At 32.5% G+C, this 19,656-nt stretch overlaps 1 protein-coding gene across 1 annotated transcript in view; it reads left to right on the top strand.

Moving 5' to 3' along the window:
• The first annotated feature begins 609 nt into the window (after window positions 1-609).
• LOC129221651 (60S ribosomal protein L35-like) overlaps window positions 610-19,656 on the top strand; it is a 38,211-nt gene continuing 19,164 nt past the window's right edge. Inside the window, exon 1 of the mRNA XM_054856178.1 lies at window positions 610-738. Within this exon, the coding sequence (XP_054712153.1) occupies window positions 736-738 (3 nt within the window). The 5' untranslated portion in view covers window positions 610-735. The remainder of the gene's footprint in view (window positions 739-19,656) is intronic.

Raw genomic sequence — 19,656 nt, 5'->3', positions numbered from 1 at the left:
AGCTTTAACTATAGTGCCTAGGCACTATACTTTAATCAACTTCGGTTTTGAAAAGAATTCCGGGGAACGACCCTCCCCCCCCCCATAAAAGTCAAAATTAGAAAGTCAATAGAAGTGCTAAAAAGATATCAAATGATTGAAAACAGCAAAAGAGCATGAGAATGAACGTACAAGCAGATATCAATACAAGAAATCAAAATATGAAAAGAAAACTACTAAATCTGTAGGTAATGAATTGTTTCTGCATTCGAAAAAAAAAAAAAAACAATTCCTAACAAACCAAGCACAAAATACGGAAAAAAGATAAGAATATCAATTACTAGAAATAATTAGAAAAGTAATGATTTATGGCAGCTTAATAGCAGAAGATAGTAGTAGACAAGTTGGTTCCGTTTTTATCCTAGTTACAGCGTCACCTGTTGTATCTTACGTTCGAGGACCTCGACAGGTAGCTACCAGCTGGTTGATCACATGATAGTTAATGATCACTTGCTCCAATCAACCAATCAACAGCTTTAAAACAGTAACCGGTGCGGTAACCGTTTGATCATAGAACGCTGCGGTTAGTACCGTTTCCCGGTTGAGCTTGTCGAACGCAACCTTAGTGAAAATCAAAATGAAAACCTAGTTTGTACATATAAGTGGCAACATCGCAACTTGCCTTGTACTGAAAGTGGTACCGTAGTGTTAAAATTGTAAATATTAATCTAAAACTTCGAAAATCTAAAATTAAGGATGGTAAGTATCATTTTGAGTTGAAATATATATATTGTTATGCTCTCCTATGTTATTAGATGAATTTAGCAATGTATAATGTGTTCTACGTGACCTGATGTTTTAGATGTGAATGGATTATTTACGTCACTTTTTCGATTATTCTCGCAGGTTTACTCCGCACATGTTCGTAATAACTTTTAAATAGTAGTTCGCTAACAGCTTAAATACTAGTGGTATATTGTGATAGTATAGCGATCGTTCCTTCGCTATTTAAGGTGAAGTTTTCGTTGAATTTCGAACTTGGACAGAAGAGGGTAAGCAAGGTGCATTATTCAAACGTGTTACGAATATTGTTGATGTGTGTTATGTTTTAAAGGTTTTCATTGAGACCTGCAATCAAGTTAATACCTTATGTGTATAGTAAATAATTAAAATGAATTCTTTTGCAATTTGTAATATCAAAGTCTAAAATCTTGTCTTGTGATTTGTTCACTTTAGATCTACAATTTAGTGCGAAATTTATTTGGGTTGAATTAGCTTTAAGAAACTCCTTAATTAAAAAAAAATACCGTTTGTTTTTTCAACATCTAAATGTCTTGAATTGAGCATTCTTGATAAGTTCTAGTTATAATTGGGCAATTCCACCGTTACGGACGTAACAATCACAGACTTTAAATACGCATAATTTCAATTTGGTTTCATAAAAAGCTACACTTTTTTTTTCTGTTGTATAGTTTGGTGTTATTAATGCTATCAAAAATTTGGGTGCAGATTGCTTTATTACAAAAAGTAACAAAAATTAAAAACTGCCTGTTACGGACGTAACTCAGAAAACAGCAAAATGTATACATTATCATACAATTGCCAATATTCCTGTGAATTACTCATAGATTTCTAAAATTTTCTTTGAAATACTTGTTCTAGAGATTTCAAATTTTCTAAAACCATAAAGTTTTCATGGATATTATTCGTAAAATTTATGATAGGAATTTATATATTTGTTACGGACGTAATATGTCTGATATGCTAATTGCACAAAGCAAATAAAAGCTTAAGTATACTAATAATTTTTGTTAAGAGAGTGCAATGGTCTAGATCAGCGGTTCCCAACCTTTTACCCCTTGCGAACCCCTTCCAAACCCCGAAAGAAGTTGGCGAACCCCTTGGGTACTAAGTAATAAGTAACAAGCAAAAAAAAAAAAAAAAAAAAATTGCGCGGGCACACAACTACACATAGACAATAAAATTTGTGAGATTTAGTTTGATGCTGCTGCATAGTTTATAACAAGAACGAAAACATAATTGTAAAATATTGAATTGCAAATATTACTACGAACTAAAATGATAGCTAAAAAATGAATGAACAACAAATTCAACAAAAAATAAACACAGTGATTGTTTTGTTTTGAGCTTCAATCAACTTCAAAATTATGAAAATAGGATATTTGGAACAAAGAGGCTCTAAAAGTTTGGCTGAAATTTTTCTGACCCTAGGGTACATTTATCTCTGTTATCACTAAATCAGAAGTGAATTAAATATTCATCTTTAAAATACCTTTCAGAGCACTCTCAGATTAACTAAATGAAATTTTTTTCTTACTGTAAAATGAGAAAGATCTCTCTGTCTTCTTGAAAAAGACTACGAGCCTAGCTGTTTGATAAAGATTTACTGCTTACATCAATTGTTTGATTGCCGAAAAATTTTCTTGTAATTATGCTATAAATGAGGTGTAAACTGCGTATATTAAAAAATAATAGAAGCGTATATTTTCAATAAACGCATTTACACTAATTTTTACTCAAAAGGTAATTTTAACAAAACAAATATTGTTAAGCTCACTCACTACATGAAAAATTTTCTGCACAAATCTCATAAATTCCTTATTTACATACAGTGCAAACTAAGTTGCATGGTTAAATTCCGTTGATTTTTTTTTACTGCGTAAACCTAACACTGCCAAACTTTCACCCTCGAAAATTTTCTATAGTAATAAATTTTTCATACTTCCTGTGGTATTTTTGGTTGCTAACCGTTCTTTCCCTTTTCCAACAATAAAGCTCGAAGTAAATTATAGTGTATGTAGGGTGAAAATTATAACAACAAGCAAGCGCGTGATCACACTTCTATGCATTTTTGACTCAATACAAGAAAAGAGCGATAGACCTTCGTCAGACTCAAATGGTAAAGAAACTAAACATGAAAATATTTTAGACGCTCGTATATGCTCCATACTCCATGTAATGTTTCCATCAAGTTTAATCAATCCTTCCGATCAAAAGCTTCTGAGGAAACGAACGCTTCCAAATTCTTTCATCTGAAGACATTGCATTCATAAGTAAAGGACGTTAAATATGCTCGTAGTCCCAAAGTCCTCAGGGTGAAACGATACCACTGGGGGTGCTGAACCAGGGATTGCTCTGTTTCTGGTCTGGTTCAAAAAATCAGAGCTGTCTTTAGGGTCCCATCCAAATGGTTAAGCCACAAAAAGTGGTAGGTACGTGGGATTCTGGAGTGAAGAGTAGAGCTTTTTTAGCATGTCTTCAGGGCTATCACCTATAATTGTCAATCGAAGCACTAAAACCGGCACTTCGCAATGACGGACTAAATCATTTAAATGTAAAATATGTCAGGAAGTAGGCAAATATTTTCAAGCTGAGAGTATCAAATGTGCGAGAGACAAATGAATAGAAAAGGAGCAAAATTTGGTTGAAACCGCTTGAGCATTAAACTTCATCAGAAACAGGCATGTTAAAACTCCGCCATTACAATATTTTTTTTGTGGGGGGTTCGCGAACCACCGGTTGGGAAACGCTGGTCTAGATTAACACATTATTTTGACCCTTTAAGTTATTCCTTAATAGTTTTTAAAGATTTCGGGAGGTAGGGAGCATATACCACCACGCATATACCACCATGTAAATAAATATAAAATATGAATTGGTGCGTCATAAAAAGTAAAATTATCCAAGGGGAAAATAAGCAAAACAAAAGTTAAATTATTCAGTTACAAATAAAGTTTTCAAATTTTTAACATAAACATGGAGAGAGGAGGGGGGGGGGGCTTCTACAAGGGAGTATTTTTACAGGTTGAGAATTTTCGATGATTTTCTCTATCTCTCAACAAACATATTAACTGCCAAATTACGTTTAAAGTTTAACAGTTGCCTTTGATTTCGATCGCTTTTTAATACATTGGCACGTTTTTACCAAAGGTGGAAAAAAAAAACGGTCAAAACTGACATCGGAAAAATACATTTTGGCCAACATTTGCCTAAGTAGTCTAAATCTTGCTTCAAAACTAAATGCTTTATCTGAGGATCAGATGTAGCTAGTTTAATATTTAGTACTTTTAACTCTAATCTAATTATGCTTTTTAATTAAAGTTTTAAAACTATAAAAAATTCAACGCATCAATGAAACAGTAATCTAAATATTACTTTTTTGTGAAGAGTAAATAACAATGAAAAGTAACTCAGTAACTTTGGTTTAAACTATTAAACAGGACAAATTCTTATCTCTAAGTTAGTTTTTAAATAAGAAGTAATATCAATTTGGCTATGCTTTCAGAATGATAGAAGTTCGAAGAGAAAAACTATGATTAATATCTGTAATATAATTTTTTTTTTTGAAAAAAAAAAAAAAACTTTATTAATAAAAATTATGCACAAAATGCTTTGGATTTCATCGTGTTAAATGATCAAGTAATTTTCACAAAAATCTACTTGGAGAACTATATTTTTTGTGTCATAGTGCATTGATGAAGCAAAGTGTGAGAAATTAAGGAACCCTCTAGAATATTTTTCTGCACGTTATTAAGCATTAATTGCTAACCTAGAATTATTAGCACCAATTGAATTTATTGTATGATTTGGAGGACGAAAAATCTTACCTTGAGAGGAACACCTCAGAGCAACAGTAGGATATCTTAGTGATATTCCTAGGATTAAATGTCTTAATGTTGCTCTGAGGCGACGATGTGTATTTCAATAATTTAAAAAAATAAAATTAAATATCCACTAATATTTATAACATTTTGGAAATCACAGTATCAGAAGTTTTTTATATCATATTACATGTCATACCCTATATTTTCATTGCCATCTTGTACATTTTTCTTTTTAATTGGAAATATACATGTGTTACGGACGTAACGTACTGCTTTTTGTTACGTCCGTAACAAAAAATGTTACGTCTGTAACGCCATTTTTTTTAAAATAAAAGAAATTCTAATGTTTTAAACTATGGTAAACAATTACTCTGATGAATTGCTAAAAGGAAAAAAAAAGATTTCTTTAAACTTTGATTTTTTAGGGAGTAACGACAACTTTTGCTAAATTTTTGTTAGATGTAACATTGAACTTCATTTTTTTTAAATTGCCTAATTTTATTTTGTAAAAAAATTAAAATAAATGCATGTTATTATGGTATTATGTTAATAGTTTAAGCTGTACTGCAATTAATTTTGTTTATTTTTATTTTGTTATTAGAAATAATCGTTTGAAAATGGGGTATTTTTTTCTGATTGTTTTGAAGACCCGACTATTGTACTTCCAACTGGAAAAAAATTTATTACTTAATTTTTATTAAAAAAGCAATGCAATATTCTGAAAATACACATTTCAAGCTTTACAATGATGTATAATATAGCAAAATAAATGCAATATGAAATTTTGACCTACTAGTTTCACTTTTCATGGAATTGCCCAATTGCAATTGTCGGCCAATTTAGTTTTTTTGTCGTGTCTATGAAAGTTGTATCAGAACAGCTGTAAGCTTGATGATGGCTTTGGCAATTTTATTGTTTTTAGTATAAAGTTAAGGCAGTGGTTGCGGCACCGACCGCCGGAAATGCAATGAAGTACCGACCTCCTTCTGCGCATGTGCAGAGTAGAAATTACTGCCTTGGGGTTGGGATTGTTTTATGAACCCGACCAAGGGGGCGTTAAGATGGGCGGGATCTAATTTCAACAGCCGACCAATGATATTCTATGCGGTCGGACGAATTATGTATGGCTGACCACACAAATTAAGATACTTTCCCAATGACCGTGCTAAACGGTCGGACGAAATATGTATGGCCGAACACACAAGTTAAGATTCTTTCCCAATGAGTCTAAGCGGTCGGACGAATTATGTATGGCAGACCACACAAATTAAGATACTTTCCCAATGACCATGCTGAGCGGTCGGACGAAATATGTATGGCCGACCACACAAATTAAGATTCTTTCCCAATGAGTCTAAGCGGTCGGACGAATTATGTATGGCAAACCACCACAAATTAAGATACTTTCCCAATGACCATGCTGAGCGGTCGGACGAAATATGTACGGCCGACCACACAAATTAAGATTCTTTCCCAATGACATTCTAAGCGGTCGGACGAGTAATATATGGCCGACTACGCAAATTAAGATATATACGCCGAGCGAAATGATAGTTCTGGAATTAATATAGATATTAAAACGGCATACACGATCTGTAATTATGCTTTAATCATAATTCAATTATTCGATGCGATACATCGACCATCTCCGACCCATGCCCTCGAGTGCCGCTGCTTTGGGTCGGACATGATTCAAATAGACCTTATGAAATTCTATGGAGGTCGGATGTATAATATGAGACTTAATATGAATTTCCAGTGAAATACTATATTTAGCGATAATTTAATAAGAATTAAGGTAGATTTACGGCGACTAACCGATGTGTGTCACCGCCGGTCGTATAATACGGCAGGAATTCTTTTCCGAACTCTAACTCATGCCCTCGAGCGCGAAATTGTAGGGAGGAAATCCGTAGAGCTATTCATTTTGAACCCTTTTAAACAGTTTTCGAATATTCAATGTACGCTTTGAAACTCGCTCCGCGTTCCATGATGCTAGCCATTTTTACACGAACCAAGCACGCACGCACATGGTCGGAAGTAGTTGGAACTAGTGACGTCGCTAGCTGGAACCGCCACGCGAAGCGAAGGAGGCGTGTCAATCCGTTGAAAGTGTCAGATTTGCGCATGCGCAAGTTTCTAGGTCGGATGCCGAATCCAGCTCCGACGGTCGGTGCCGCAACCACTGCGTAAAGTTAAACCTTGTCCCTTTGTCCCTTATGAGCAACATCAAAAATGTTATTTGTGGAATACGTATGAAAACGGAATACAAAACTCACCAGAACTGTTTAGATTTTGACACATGATAATTTTAGTGGCCAGATAAAGTAACTTTCTTTTTTGAGTTAATTTTGGCGAAGCAAAGGAGAATTTACTTGCATTGAAGTTTGGCGTGCCTTACTTTAAGTACACTCCTATCAACTTTAAAAGAATCGAAACATTTACCTGCAAGTGATTGTGAATGATAAATTTTTATGCAAGTATAAAAATCCTTAATAAAGGAAGGTGTTTAAAATATAAAGAGGCTTCAGTAAAGTGAATACAGGTTGCTAGAGAGCAATCCTTTCCATCCGTAAGAATACAAGCTTCCACAAAAAGCATTGGCATTTGAAATTTCGTATCTAGAATGGATATAGCAACGGAATTTTATAGACAGAGTACCTTATTTTGTTGAGCATAATGGAAGACCTTATAATGCATTCTGGTGATGAACAGAAAGAATAAATTCAGCCAGTGATAAAATAATCTTCAATTCAAAAAAGGACAAACTCTGTAGTAATATTTTTTTATATATCATCTGTCGTAATTTCTTGCTCTTTTCATTTTCGATAACTCAAATTTTTTTCTTTGTAACTTTGACTTGTTGAAGTTTTACTATGTAAAAGCTTGATTAGCCATCTGCTTTCGAGATGATTTATTCTTTATTACAAGATCGGATACAATTACAGCAACAATTATTTCTGTATAAAATATGGCATCAAATGTAAATTAAAATAAGTTAAATATTGTTTTTAACAAGTGATAGCTAATTGTTATCTTGGTTTTGAATGCAGGGTCATTCCATGTCAAATCAACCACAAAAATGGGATTTTAACACCCACCGTCTCGGAATTTGATAAAACTTGGTATACTTCATCCCTTTATGGTTATAAGCAACCCCCTAATTTTTTTTCTTTCAATATCAATTCGTTTTGTTTTTATAGCCTTTTGAAATTCGGCGATTTTGCATTTTTTATCATTTTTGAGACACTCAAACTGAGAAGATGTTGTTTATTAAAAAAATTGTTTCTTGGTAAGTAATGCTATAATCTTTCTGAAAATTTTTGCATAAAATGTAAAGACTTTAAACATGTTGATAAAAAATATCTTAATAGTTTTAGTTTACATAAGAAATTTTTAAAAAATTAGAAAAGTGAAAATTTTAAATTTTTTTTGTCAAAAAAAGGTGTTGACTTAATTCTGAATTTCAACAAGAGGGTCAGCTTTAAAAATCATAATTTTTTTAAAAAATGATCATGAATATGTATTCTAACTTATCCAATAAAAAACATTAGGGGACTTTAAAGGAATCTGCCCCCCCCCCCATTCTGAAAAAAAAAAGCAGGAAACATCATACAGACAATCTCTTCCATATTCTTAAAAACTGAATTGTCAGCAATTACGACAAAAATTCAAATATAGTGTGTTGAACATTGGACTCAAATGTAAAAAAAAATCTAAGCTTCTTTTTCATTTGAAATAACTTAAAATATGGGGTAGTTCCACCCCAAATCTACCGTAAAAATGGGATTTTAACATGTACCACCTCAGATTTTGATGAAACTTGGTATACTTCCTTATTTTGTGGTAAAAAGCAACCCCTTAGTTTTTTTTCTTTCAATCTCAATGTATTTTGATATTATAGACTTATCAAATTTTTTGATTTTGCATTTTTTGTCATCTTTAAGACATTCAAACTGAACTGTTGTTTAATGGGAAAAAATTGTTTCTTAGCAACTAATAAACTTACCTTTTTGGAAATTTTCATAAAAAATGCTAAGATTTTGAATATTTTTATTAAAAATATTATAATAATCTTGGTTTATACTAAGAATTTTTAAAAAATTGGAAAAAGAAAAATTTTGATTTTTTTTTTTTTTCGGTGAAAAAAGCCATTGTCAAATTTTTAACATCAGGGTCAGTTTTAAAAATCATGTTTAACAATGAAAAATGATCATGAGTATGAGTCCTAACTTCCCATATGAAAAAAGTTATGGGTCTTTTAGGGATTCTGCCCTCCCCCCCCCCCCCCCCCTCTTCAGAAAAAACGAAAGCATCAGAGAAAAGCTCTTCTATGTCTTTGAAAACAGAGTTCCCAACAATTATTTTTTTTTAAAAATATATATAAAATGTGTTTAATATTGAAGTCAGACATATAAATTTAATATTTAAGGTTTTTTTTAAATTTGAAATAGTTAAAAATTGTCTAAAATATATAGACATTCTGAAAATAAGATATCATGAAATTTAAAAGTTACAGACAATAATATCTGCATACAGATTACTGCATTTTAGTTAAGACAACAGAAAACAAAAATTAATTCTTAACACCAATTTATAATCATGCAGTTTCTAGCACTTTCAGGATCCTCCCCCCCCCCTCCCACCTAAACCCTTATGTTTGAGAAAAATTGCTATAGTGGAACTGTATTTTGTAGTAAGTTACCGCCCTAATTCTCCTGGCTTGCTAATTCTGTATAAGCTACCAGTTTGTTTGGCTCTCTTGGCTCCCTTAAGAGATTTTTCGCCTCCAGCTCATGTGATTCCTATTCCAGGCTGATGAGTGCTAAAAAGCACGAAACTGTAGTCCTCAGATGGAATAACTGAGCTTGCGGTGTATTTTAAGTATAGTGGAACTGTTTTTCATTTTAGTGTTACTGCTGTACAGCAACAAATTCATCCTTTTCATTTCTTGAAAATAGTTAACACCCCTTAAAAGTTAATAGCTTGATTGCTTAGTAATAATATGTTCTAAATAAAGTAAATTACCTTCCCCCCTCCCTTCATAGCAAATGAGGAAATAAATTGCATCTCTCATATTCAATGGATTTTTGTATATTTTTTTTAATGAGAATAAGAAACTAAATTAGTATTTGAAGGGAAAAAAACAATATTTGTCCGGATTCCCCCCCCCCCCCCCCAACATAACTTGCATCTTTTCCTCAACTGCTTTTGGGAGTGTACACTAGTGCAATGCAATTAAGTGCAATAAATAGAATAGAGAAAAGAAATTAATATAAAATGTGCTAATTCAAACTACAACGGAACCTCCATAACTCAACAAACCAAGGAAACATGAAAAAATTTCGACTTAAGTGGACGTCAACTTACTGGGGTTCTAAAATTTTAATTCCTAAAGAGTTTCTGTGTGTACAACTTACTTACTGATGCTTAATATTCACATTATGAAAACTAATTCCAGTAAAGGAATTTTCTATTCTTTTCATTTTCTTTCTTTGAAAAGTATATAGTAAAATCAATAATATATTTGAATATATTGTGAAGCATAAATATGTAATTGTTGAAAAGAGATAAAAGCTTCTTGTTAGTCATGTCTGTTAAAGATAAAAAGTCCTGCTCACACTTATTTAGAATACAGGTATAATGGTGCCTTCTTTCTCTACAGTTTGGTATATTTTATCCTATCCTTTTAGAATTGCACTAACAGCACAGAGTGGTTGCGTACTCCCCTGGATAAAAGATAGAATTCTCTAAAAGAGATTTCCTAAAACTCTGAAAAAGTTAATATGAAAGAATGTTGGTAGCAAAAATTGAACTAGAATAGCAATTGGGTGTGGACTGATAGGGGGTTCTCGCAAATGTGTGTCAAGCTAGATAGATTTTCAGTCATTGAATTTGGCATTGGGCCAGCCTTAAGGCTGCTCTTCAGTGAGGGAAAACTTTGAAGTTAGGGTGTAAATGACTTTCTTCCTTGAACGATGGGCGTGAACCTGAATCAAGTGATTGACACTTCAACAGCCAATGGAGTAGACGGTAATCGATGTAAGGCAGGAACACGTGACCTGTCACAGCTGTCATTGTTCTGGAGGGAAAGAAACCCCTAAATGACCCCCGTCGTGAAGAGCAATCAAGGAAATTAGCTGGCGGCCGAAACCCCACTTGAACAGTACCGATGCGAAGGTTGAACAGAACAGAAAATAAAGTCAGTACCAAAGGGTCTGCCGTAATTTTTGAAACAAAGTTTTTTTTTTTTTGGATATGCGTTCCCAGATTTTATATTCATGAAAAATTTATGAATGAAAAGAAAATTTATCATAAATTGAACAGGAAAAACGATTGTCTTATTTTTTTTTTTTTTAAACGATGTTTTCAATTGCCACGTCCGAATCTTATTTCGTTCATAAAGCTAATTAGTTTCTTGTCTGATGTTTAATTAAAGAATGCAATTTTTTGCGTTAGGATATGATTATATATATATATATATATATATATATATATATATATATATATATATATATAACAAGAGGTATAAGCTTAGTGTAAACCTGTGGTGTAGTCCCGGAAAAAAAGGGTGAGGGGTGAGGAGGGAAGATTACATATCGGTTATCGGATATTTACAGTCAAGAGGTGGAACGATGCTGATTTTATTTTTAATTATTGTGAGAACGGCAGAAATGTCGTAATCAGAAAACAATTTCATATTAGGATATGGTTACATTTCAAAGAGGGGGGGGGGATCCCGCTATTTTTAGTATATATGTATATATATATATGGTCGAAAAAGGAATACTTCTGCAATTCGATGGAGGATATGCAACGCTGAACTGACATTTTTGTTAATTAATCAATTACTGTTTTAGATATTTATTTATATTTTTCTGGTGATTCATCATGCGCAGGGCTGCATTTGTTTACTATCAGTAAACAAATCATCCCGCAAAAACATAGATAATCAGCATGGTGACTAGAGCAGCATACACAAGACTAAATGATTAATATACTTCTTAAAATTGAAATTCTTTTTCAAAAATAATAATAATAATAATAATAATAATAATATTTTACGCATTAGACGAAAAGTGCAACAGGCTATAATAATAAGTAGTTGGTAAGTCTTTTATTGAAGTGTATTTTCGAAGCAGCAGTTATATGATGTTTGAGAACATTTGAAAATACATTTCGTGGGTGGAATTACACGAGCAACAGGGAATTACTTGCAATAATGTACTTAAATTAAAAATACAAGCTGCAGTTTACTTGCAGTACACTTGGAACAATGTACTTCGACTTATTCAAATGCAAAATGTTAGGAGGAATAGAATAACTTTTTAAAACTTTTGATTTTTTTTTTCCTTCTCAGGTCTTTTTTTTTCCTACCGGTTTTCAATTTTTGGTTACATTAGTTATGCATTGCTTTCTGCGATTCAAAATAGTAATAATAACAATAAACATAATCAGAAATGCTTTCCTTTCTGCGGATACTATGGTGAGAAAAGCAACGGCTAAAAGCATAATTTTCAGAAAATTCATTCATGCTCGCATTTCGAAATTAAATGAAACCTCTTTATTACCACACAATGTTGACAGCTTCGTGCAAACGAAGTCCTAAACTTGATAGCTGCACTCAATCAAGCTTTCATTGATGCAAACTATTGCAATCAATCAAACAATCGTAACAATTACGTGGAATATTCCCTATTTACGTCAATTGTTTGCTTGTAAGAATGTGAACAATGTCTTACATACGTAATTTATATTCAGAAAAAAATATCAGAATTGAAAATATAATTCCACATTTGCAAATCACACACATTAGTATACTATCCTTTAAATTTTAAAAATATTTCAATTTAATTTTTCTCTTTTTGTATAAAAGTATTCATGAAGCATAATTTATAAATTGTTGAGTGTACTAACATTTATTGCTCTAATTTTTCTTTTTTTTCTTTTTTTTTTTTTTTTGATCTCTTCTCGACTTCCCGGAGAAATTTTTAACTGTTAGCAAAATTAGGGTAACTCAAATAACTCTAGAACGTGGAAGAGAAATCTGTCAGGCCCAATAAAAACTTTTTGAATGATGTAAAAGGCAGAAACACATGTATCTATCTCTATTGATAAAGATGTTCTTAATAACCCCGAAACAAGTGTAATTTAATTTGCACGTTTTTACATTAAAATAGTGTAATTTCTATGTCAATAAATGTTAACATTTAAAATCAACAAAAGTTGAGAGATGTGCGCAAAGTTGCGTGAGACTAATACCAATCATTCGCCCTCGAATACCTTATTGCTTGACCAAGACCAAATATATTCTTTTTTTGAGCGACCACAGTTGGTTATTGTTTTCACTTGTCCGTAGTTGATGTTCTTTCGACTTTAATTTTCTATTCTTTTAATGCAAACTCGTCTGTTCCACGTGTCTTCGCGAGCATGTCCCTCCTCCTGGGCGGTGAAGTTCATGTCCCCGCCATCAATTTTACTTATTCCCGACCCTCTCGATTTTACACAATACTTTTCAGACAAAAACAGCATTCAGTCAACAACGTCCAGCATCCAGCCCCTGGAATTCATTTGAATGTAGACGTCTTGTATTCAAATCATGACTTTTACAAATATAATTCTGATAGGAACCATTTGTAGAAATAAGAAACCCAACGAGTAGGGTTCTACCACAATTCGTGATTGTGAAAAACATAATTTAAATTCAAAACGTCAAAATTCAAATGAAAGCTATGGGCTGGATGCTAAATGTTTCTTTCTTTTCTGTTTGGTATTAATTTTTTTTTTTTTGAATTTTTTCCCCCCATTTATGAATAATATTAAATAATGATAATGTTTCAATGAAGCTTTAACACCATTTTAAATCGGGTGTTCCAAAATAGCTTCAATTTTTAAATGTGTAAATTGTAAATAAAATATGCACTTCAAAAAGCATGAGCTTTGTGCAAGAAATAGATAAAAGTCAAAAACAACGTCTTAAAAGCACAAGTAAAAGATGTAAATTATAAGTGTAGAAAATGCATTGCTTGATTGAAAACTTGTGGCTATGTATTTGTTTTTTTATCCAGGATATTAAAAAACTTTGACCTTTGACACTTTGAATTAAAATTCAACTAGAAATTTGGTTTTTCGTACTAATATTCAAGCCGTATATATCGTATTTATGGTTCAGTTCCCTTCTTGTTGTTTACCTTTTTATAGCGAAATTGAGGCTATATACGAAATTGTTATTCGGTTCCTTAGACTTCACTATGAACAGACGCGACTGCACAGTGCATACACACAAATATATATTGATAAAGATCGGCTAAAATTGAAAAACCTTAGGTTTCGGGGAAATGTTTTAGACGTCAGACAAATTATTTGTCTGAGCTTATGAAAATTTCAGTGTAACACGACTACCGAAAGATTCTTAGAACATGGTGTATTCATCCAGTTAAAAACAAAATGGTCAGTGTTCTCCCCCTTCCCCCATCAGTTCTCTAATTATCTGTAAATTTAAACCAGTGGTTCCCAATCTTTTGCACGTTGCGACCCTTTTTTGACTAAGTAAAGGACCTGTGATCACGTAGCCTACATGTCAGTAAAGTATCGCAAGGTGTGGACCTAACCTGGCAACATTGTGAAAGCTACGTTAGATCCTACATTACAAAACTGCTATGTTAGATTCGATCCACCCCCAACTATACTGTGGTAGGAATAATGTTTCGACCGAAGAAGAAACGCTACACGACCCCATTTGGGGTCACGACCCTGGGAACCCAACCCTGCTTTTAAACAATTTTTTTATACTCATTCATGCTTTAAAGAAATGCAGGTATGTATCATTTTTCTCCTTAGAAAGTCTTCAAAAGAAAAATTCAGTGAAATCCTGTTACAACGTATATCAGTATAACGAAGTACCCGTTTCAACCAAATAAGTTTTCAGTCCCGATTTTGAAGTTCATTGTTACTGGATTTCACTGTATTATGAATTACATGATCAATGTGTACATACCTTGTAAAGAATTTTTTACGAGTTTGGCTCGAGAAATTATTTTCAAAAATGTTTGTTGAGCTGTGGAAAGCATTTTATGCGCTTACATTTGTAGTAACATAGTATAATATAGACAAAAATAGAATCCAAATATCTAGTAAGTATCTAGAATACGGTTTTGGACTCGGTTTTTTTTTTTTTTTTTTTTTTTTTTTTAGAAATGGTCGCTTTATTTCGAACAAAGTCTCAAAAGAGTGCTGGAAATATTTTGCCAGATTTTTTATGGAGCAAAATATCAAACAGTACCTACCACCTCTTTCAACGAAATTCATTTTTTCTCGAATTTTAAACAATCAAAGAATGGATATTTCAAAAAAGGAAAAAGTACACGACACAGATAGAGGCTTGAAAAATACTCGGAAAAAAATTTACATGAAAACTTCAAAGGAATTTGTAAAATCTTCATCCAACTTTCCCCGCAGGTTAACATTGGATCCGTAGGCTTTCAGACTCTCAGTGAAAAGCATCCTTAAATTTGCTTATAAAGTAGCATTAATATACATATTTATCTTTCTTTGGATGCACCAGCTCCATTGTTTATGCCTTCTTGATGTTGTGAAAAGTAATGGGGGTAGTGCATCCCCAGAAATAGAAATATTCATTAATGCTATATTATAAGCATACTTAAGATAATTTTAATCTTAATTATATCCGTGAATGAATTTGAATAACACGAAAAGGTTCTTCACTGAAGGTCTGCGATGCAACTTTACGCAAAATGCGATACTTCCTTTTTTTTAAATTTACAACGTGAAATTTTTTTTTTTCGGATATAGGGTTTATAGGTGTGAGTCCTATACTCTGGTTTCATGCCAAAAAATAAGGGAAAAAATTGTAAAACAAACCCCTAGAAAAAAGGATGGATTTTGATGATTTTAAAAATATAATAAGTGGTAATACCCCCCATGAGTTAACCAATTTCCTTCATATGTTCTTGCGTACAAACGTAGCACCTCTCTAGCCCCTCAGAAAAGTATTAATGTATAATATAACGATAACTTCCCCTCCAAATAAAAATAATGGCTATGAAACTCAAAAACTGAAAAAAATTGCGGGCGACATTTCCAAAAAAGCGGGACGTGTGAATGGGAAAAGGTGGTCATATTTGGATTCAGGAGGTCATTTAGCACAAGAATTCACAAGAATTTCCAGAAGCACTCTTTAAAAACTATATCCTTTCTAAACACAAATCAAATCGTGAAGATGTTTCCAAGCATGTGGATTCACTTTCAAAAGCACTCATTCATTCCTTCATTGAAAAATGCCTCCGGAAAAGAGGGGAGTAGTAAATGGAAACGGTCGTTTGCGCTAATGATCGTAAATCTTATACACCTCACCCGGTTTTTCCCCTCAAGAAAGGAGGGACCAGTGAAGGGCGTGGCTTAGTAGAGAAATTGAGCTTTTTCGAAAATATTTCAGATGGTTGGAACTCCGATATTTTTTTAGAAATGGTCGCATCATTTCAAACTTAGTCTCAAAAGAGAGCTGGAAATATTTTGCGTGTTGGGGCGTTCTTAAAATTTCGATAGCACGATTTGCAGCTTTTTTACAGAGCGAAAGGTCCAACAGTACCTCGTTTTCGAAGAAATTCATTTTTTCTCGAATTTTAAAAAATCGAAGAATGGACGTATCAAAAAAGTAAAAACTAATATACACAGACATAGGCTTGAAAAATACTCAGAAAAAAAATTGACCCGAAAACTTCAAAGGAATATTGTAAAATAACCTTTAACTTTCCCCGTAGGTTAGCATTGGATCCGAAGCTTTCAGACTCTCAGTGAAGAGCACCCTTAAGAAAAATAAATGTCCAGTTACAGGGGTTATCAGTGTGTCCAGTTACTGAAGTTTCACTGTATTTAAACAGGAATATTTAGAGTAGAATGTTTATAAATCATTTGTATAAAATAAAAAGTGGCTTTCAACAACATACCGCAATTCAGGGGCGGATACAGAAAAATCTTTTGGAGGGGGCACGGGAAATTGAACTTTTCTGGGCTAATCTGTTTGATAAGCGGAAAACAAATCCATGTTTCAGTTTGATATTGCATTAGATTAATGAAACAAGTTAAAAGCTCTGCGAACTAGAAGTGTCTAGCTTCGAATTTGTCTTTTAGTCTGTTCTTTGCCCAGTTGGTTAGAGAAATCATTACTGGACAGATATCAAATTTTTACTTGTATTTGGCCTAGATCTGATTACACACAACACAATAATTAGAATGACATACATATTTTATAATCTTCTTAGTAGGAAAACAGACATAAGGTAGAAGGAATTTAAGAACTATGAGCTGGTATTCATAGGATTTGTGATACTTTGTATTAATTGCCTAGTTATAAATTAGAATTAGATGATTTCTCTTTTAATTTCTATGTTGTCTTAATGCATACTAAACAATAATTTTTAGTATGCATAAATTGTTGTAGGAAAATTTCGAATTTCGCGATAACCTGTTTTTATTGTTTATTATTAATTTATTTAATTAACTGCTTTCAATTCAAAAAAATCTTGAGTATTAAAATGTTTAAATTTGGGTTCAAACACCAATATATGTCATTGTTCAATTTTTTTTTGATGCTATTAGTAATTAGCTAAGTTTGTAAGATTGTGATCGATTTTTTTTCTTTTATCAAAATAAGGGGGGCAAGGGGGCAGAATCCCTCAAAGTCCCCTAAAGATTCTCATTTTATATGTTAGCACACATGTTACTGATCATTTAAAAACATATATAAATTATTTTAATTTAGACCCTCATGCCAAAAAATTAAAATTTTGAAAATCATTTTTTTATTGAAAAAATTTTAAAATTTTCAGTTTGTTAATTTTTTTCAATTGCTGAATATAAATTCAGATCTTTGATATATTTTTTTCTAAAATGCTTGAAGTCTTAATGTATAATGAGAAAATTTTCAAAAACTTTTTATCTTTAGTTGTTGAGAAATAATTTTTTTTGCAAACAGCTGCAGTTAATTCTGAGAGAACTGTGAATGACAACTAACGCAAAATCTCAAAACTTTGAAGGGTCATAGAATAAAAACAATTTTAAATAGAGAAGAAATACTTTAGGAGGTTACATAGGACTATGAAACATAGAAGTATACAAAGTTTCATTGAAATCTGAGATGGTGGGTGTTGGGGTGTGGTTGAACTGACATGGAATGACCCTGCAGTAGACCCTCGTTTTCCACGGTTTAAGATTTGACACCTTTATTTTATTTTACGTGGATGAATTTTGGTTTCACACGGATGCGGCAATGAACACAGATAACATTTTCCTCTCTTTCAAAATCCAGACTCCTAAAGATTGCAGATTACATGTAATAAACTGCATTTGGCATGCTAATAACCGAACTTGAGCCCCTGGAGAAAATTTTGAGCCACTCCTAGACAACTGAAATGATCTTTCTGATTTGTTAGTTAAGGAATATTCTGCCATGGAAATGACGAAAGTGATCATGGATGCACTAATGCTCTGCAAAGAACGACAGGGAAAAATTCTTAATGACTGCTAAAAGACCTATCATAGCCAGCTCCTCTTTATGAACAGAACACGAAATTAATTTTCTTTCTTTATGCATGTTATGCATAAAAATCGATATAAGTACACATTAAACTTATTATACAATTAGTCATCACTAGAATGAAGTATTTTGTTATCTATGCAACCTAATCCCTATTTTAACACTAGTATTAGGTCTCGATTTACGCTGCATTTCCGTGAAACGTAACCCGCACGTAAAACGAGGGTCTACTGTATTTTAAAAACTGGGGTTCATACTGTGCTCACAATCACTTTATGGTTGAAAATTACCAATGAAAGAGCGTTTAAATTAGAGATGTACCGAGTACTCGGTACTCCGCGAAATTCTGATCAGATACTCGGCCAATACCGAGTAGTTGCAAAAAATTGAATACTGTCCAAGACAGATACTAAAATTTATTTAAAAAAAAAGCAAGCAATATATTCTGCAATCATTTACAATTAAAATTTATAAGTCAAATTTAAATTTTGAGAATAATGAAGCTTGTAATGCTTCAATACAATAAATCTTTATTTTAATGTCCCCAAAGTAAATAAAACTTATTTATTAAAAATTATGCAAAAAAGGTAAGTATAGAAAATATGGAATTTTTATATTAAAAATGTGTTTTGCTACAAACAAAAATTAGTTATAAAAAATATAAAAATACCTTTGCTTAAAAAATAAAAGGAAATAAAACAACGTTAAAAGCACAGTGCAGGAACACTGCAGTCATGTGTTTTGGCGTTACAAGGAATTCCTTTTTCCATGAACAAAATGGGAGCTCGTAGATTTAAAGGCATCCGACAAAAGTCGGATTTTTTTCGAATGTCTTTACATTCTTTAACTCGCATGTTATGCACTGAAAAAGAGGTTCCTTGTAGGGGGGGGGGGCTGCAGAAACACGTGTCTGCAGTGTTCCTGCACATTTGTTTTATCTACTTTTAAAAATTTATGTTTAGCAGACTAGAACTATAATTGATTGGTATGCAGTGAAACCCCTCCTAACGGACACCCCTCTCATGCATACAATTTTTTATTCCTCATTTCCAATACAAATAACATTATTAAACCCCTGTCCTGTGGACACCTCTCTGTTGCGGACAAAAAAAAATTGTCCTGTTAGTGTCCGCATTAGAGGAATTTTACTGTAATTTGTTTTAATTCCAACTTGATTTTCATACCTTTTATTTATTTAAAAAAAAAAAAATTTAATTTGTAAAATTTTTGACACAAACAAAATTTTTTATTTAATGCATAATTAAATTTCAGCTGGAATTTAGTTTTAAAAACGGTTATATGGACAAGGAGGTCTATACTACTATTCGAATAAGTTCAAAATTCATCACATGTGTGTCAGTGGTTCTACTTAAAACATAATTGGTACTCGGTAACTCGGCAGAGTAGTAAAAGGCCGAGTACTCGGCTACTCGGCCAAAATGCTACTTGGTACATCTCTAGTTTAAATCCAATTTAATCCTGTAGCAGATTTTTTTC

The sequence above is a fragment of the Uloborus diversus genome, chromosome 4 (assembly GCF_026930045.1).
Source record: "Uloborus diversus isolate 005 chromosome 4, Udiv.v.3.1, whole genome shotgun sequence".
In the NCBI taxonomy this organism is placed as follows: domain Eukaryota; kingdom Metazoa; phylum Arthropoda; class Arachnida; order Araneae; family Uloboridae; genus Uloborus; species Uloborus diversus.
This window is presented reverse-complemented; position numbering and strand designations above follow the sequence as displayed.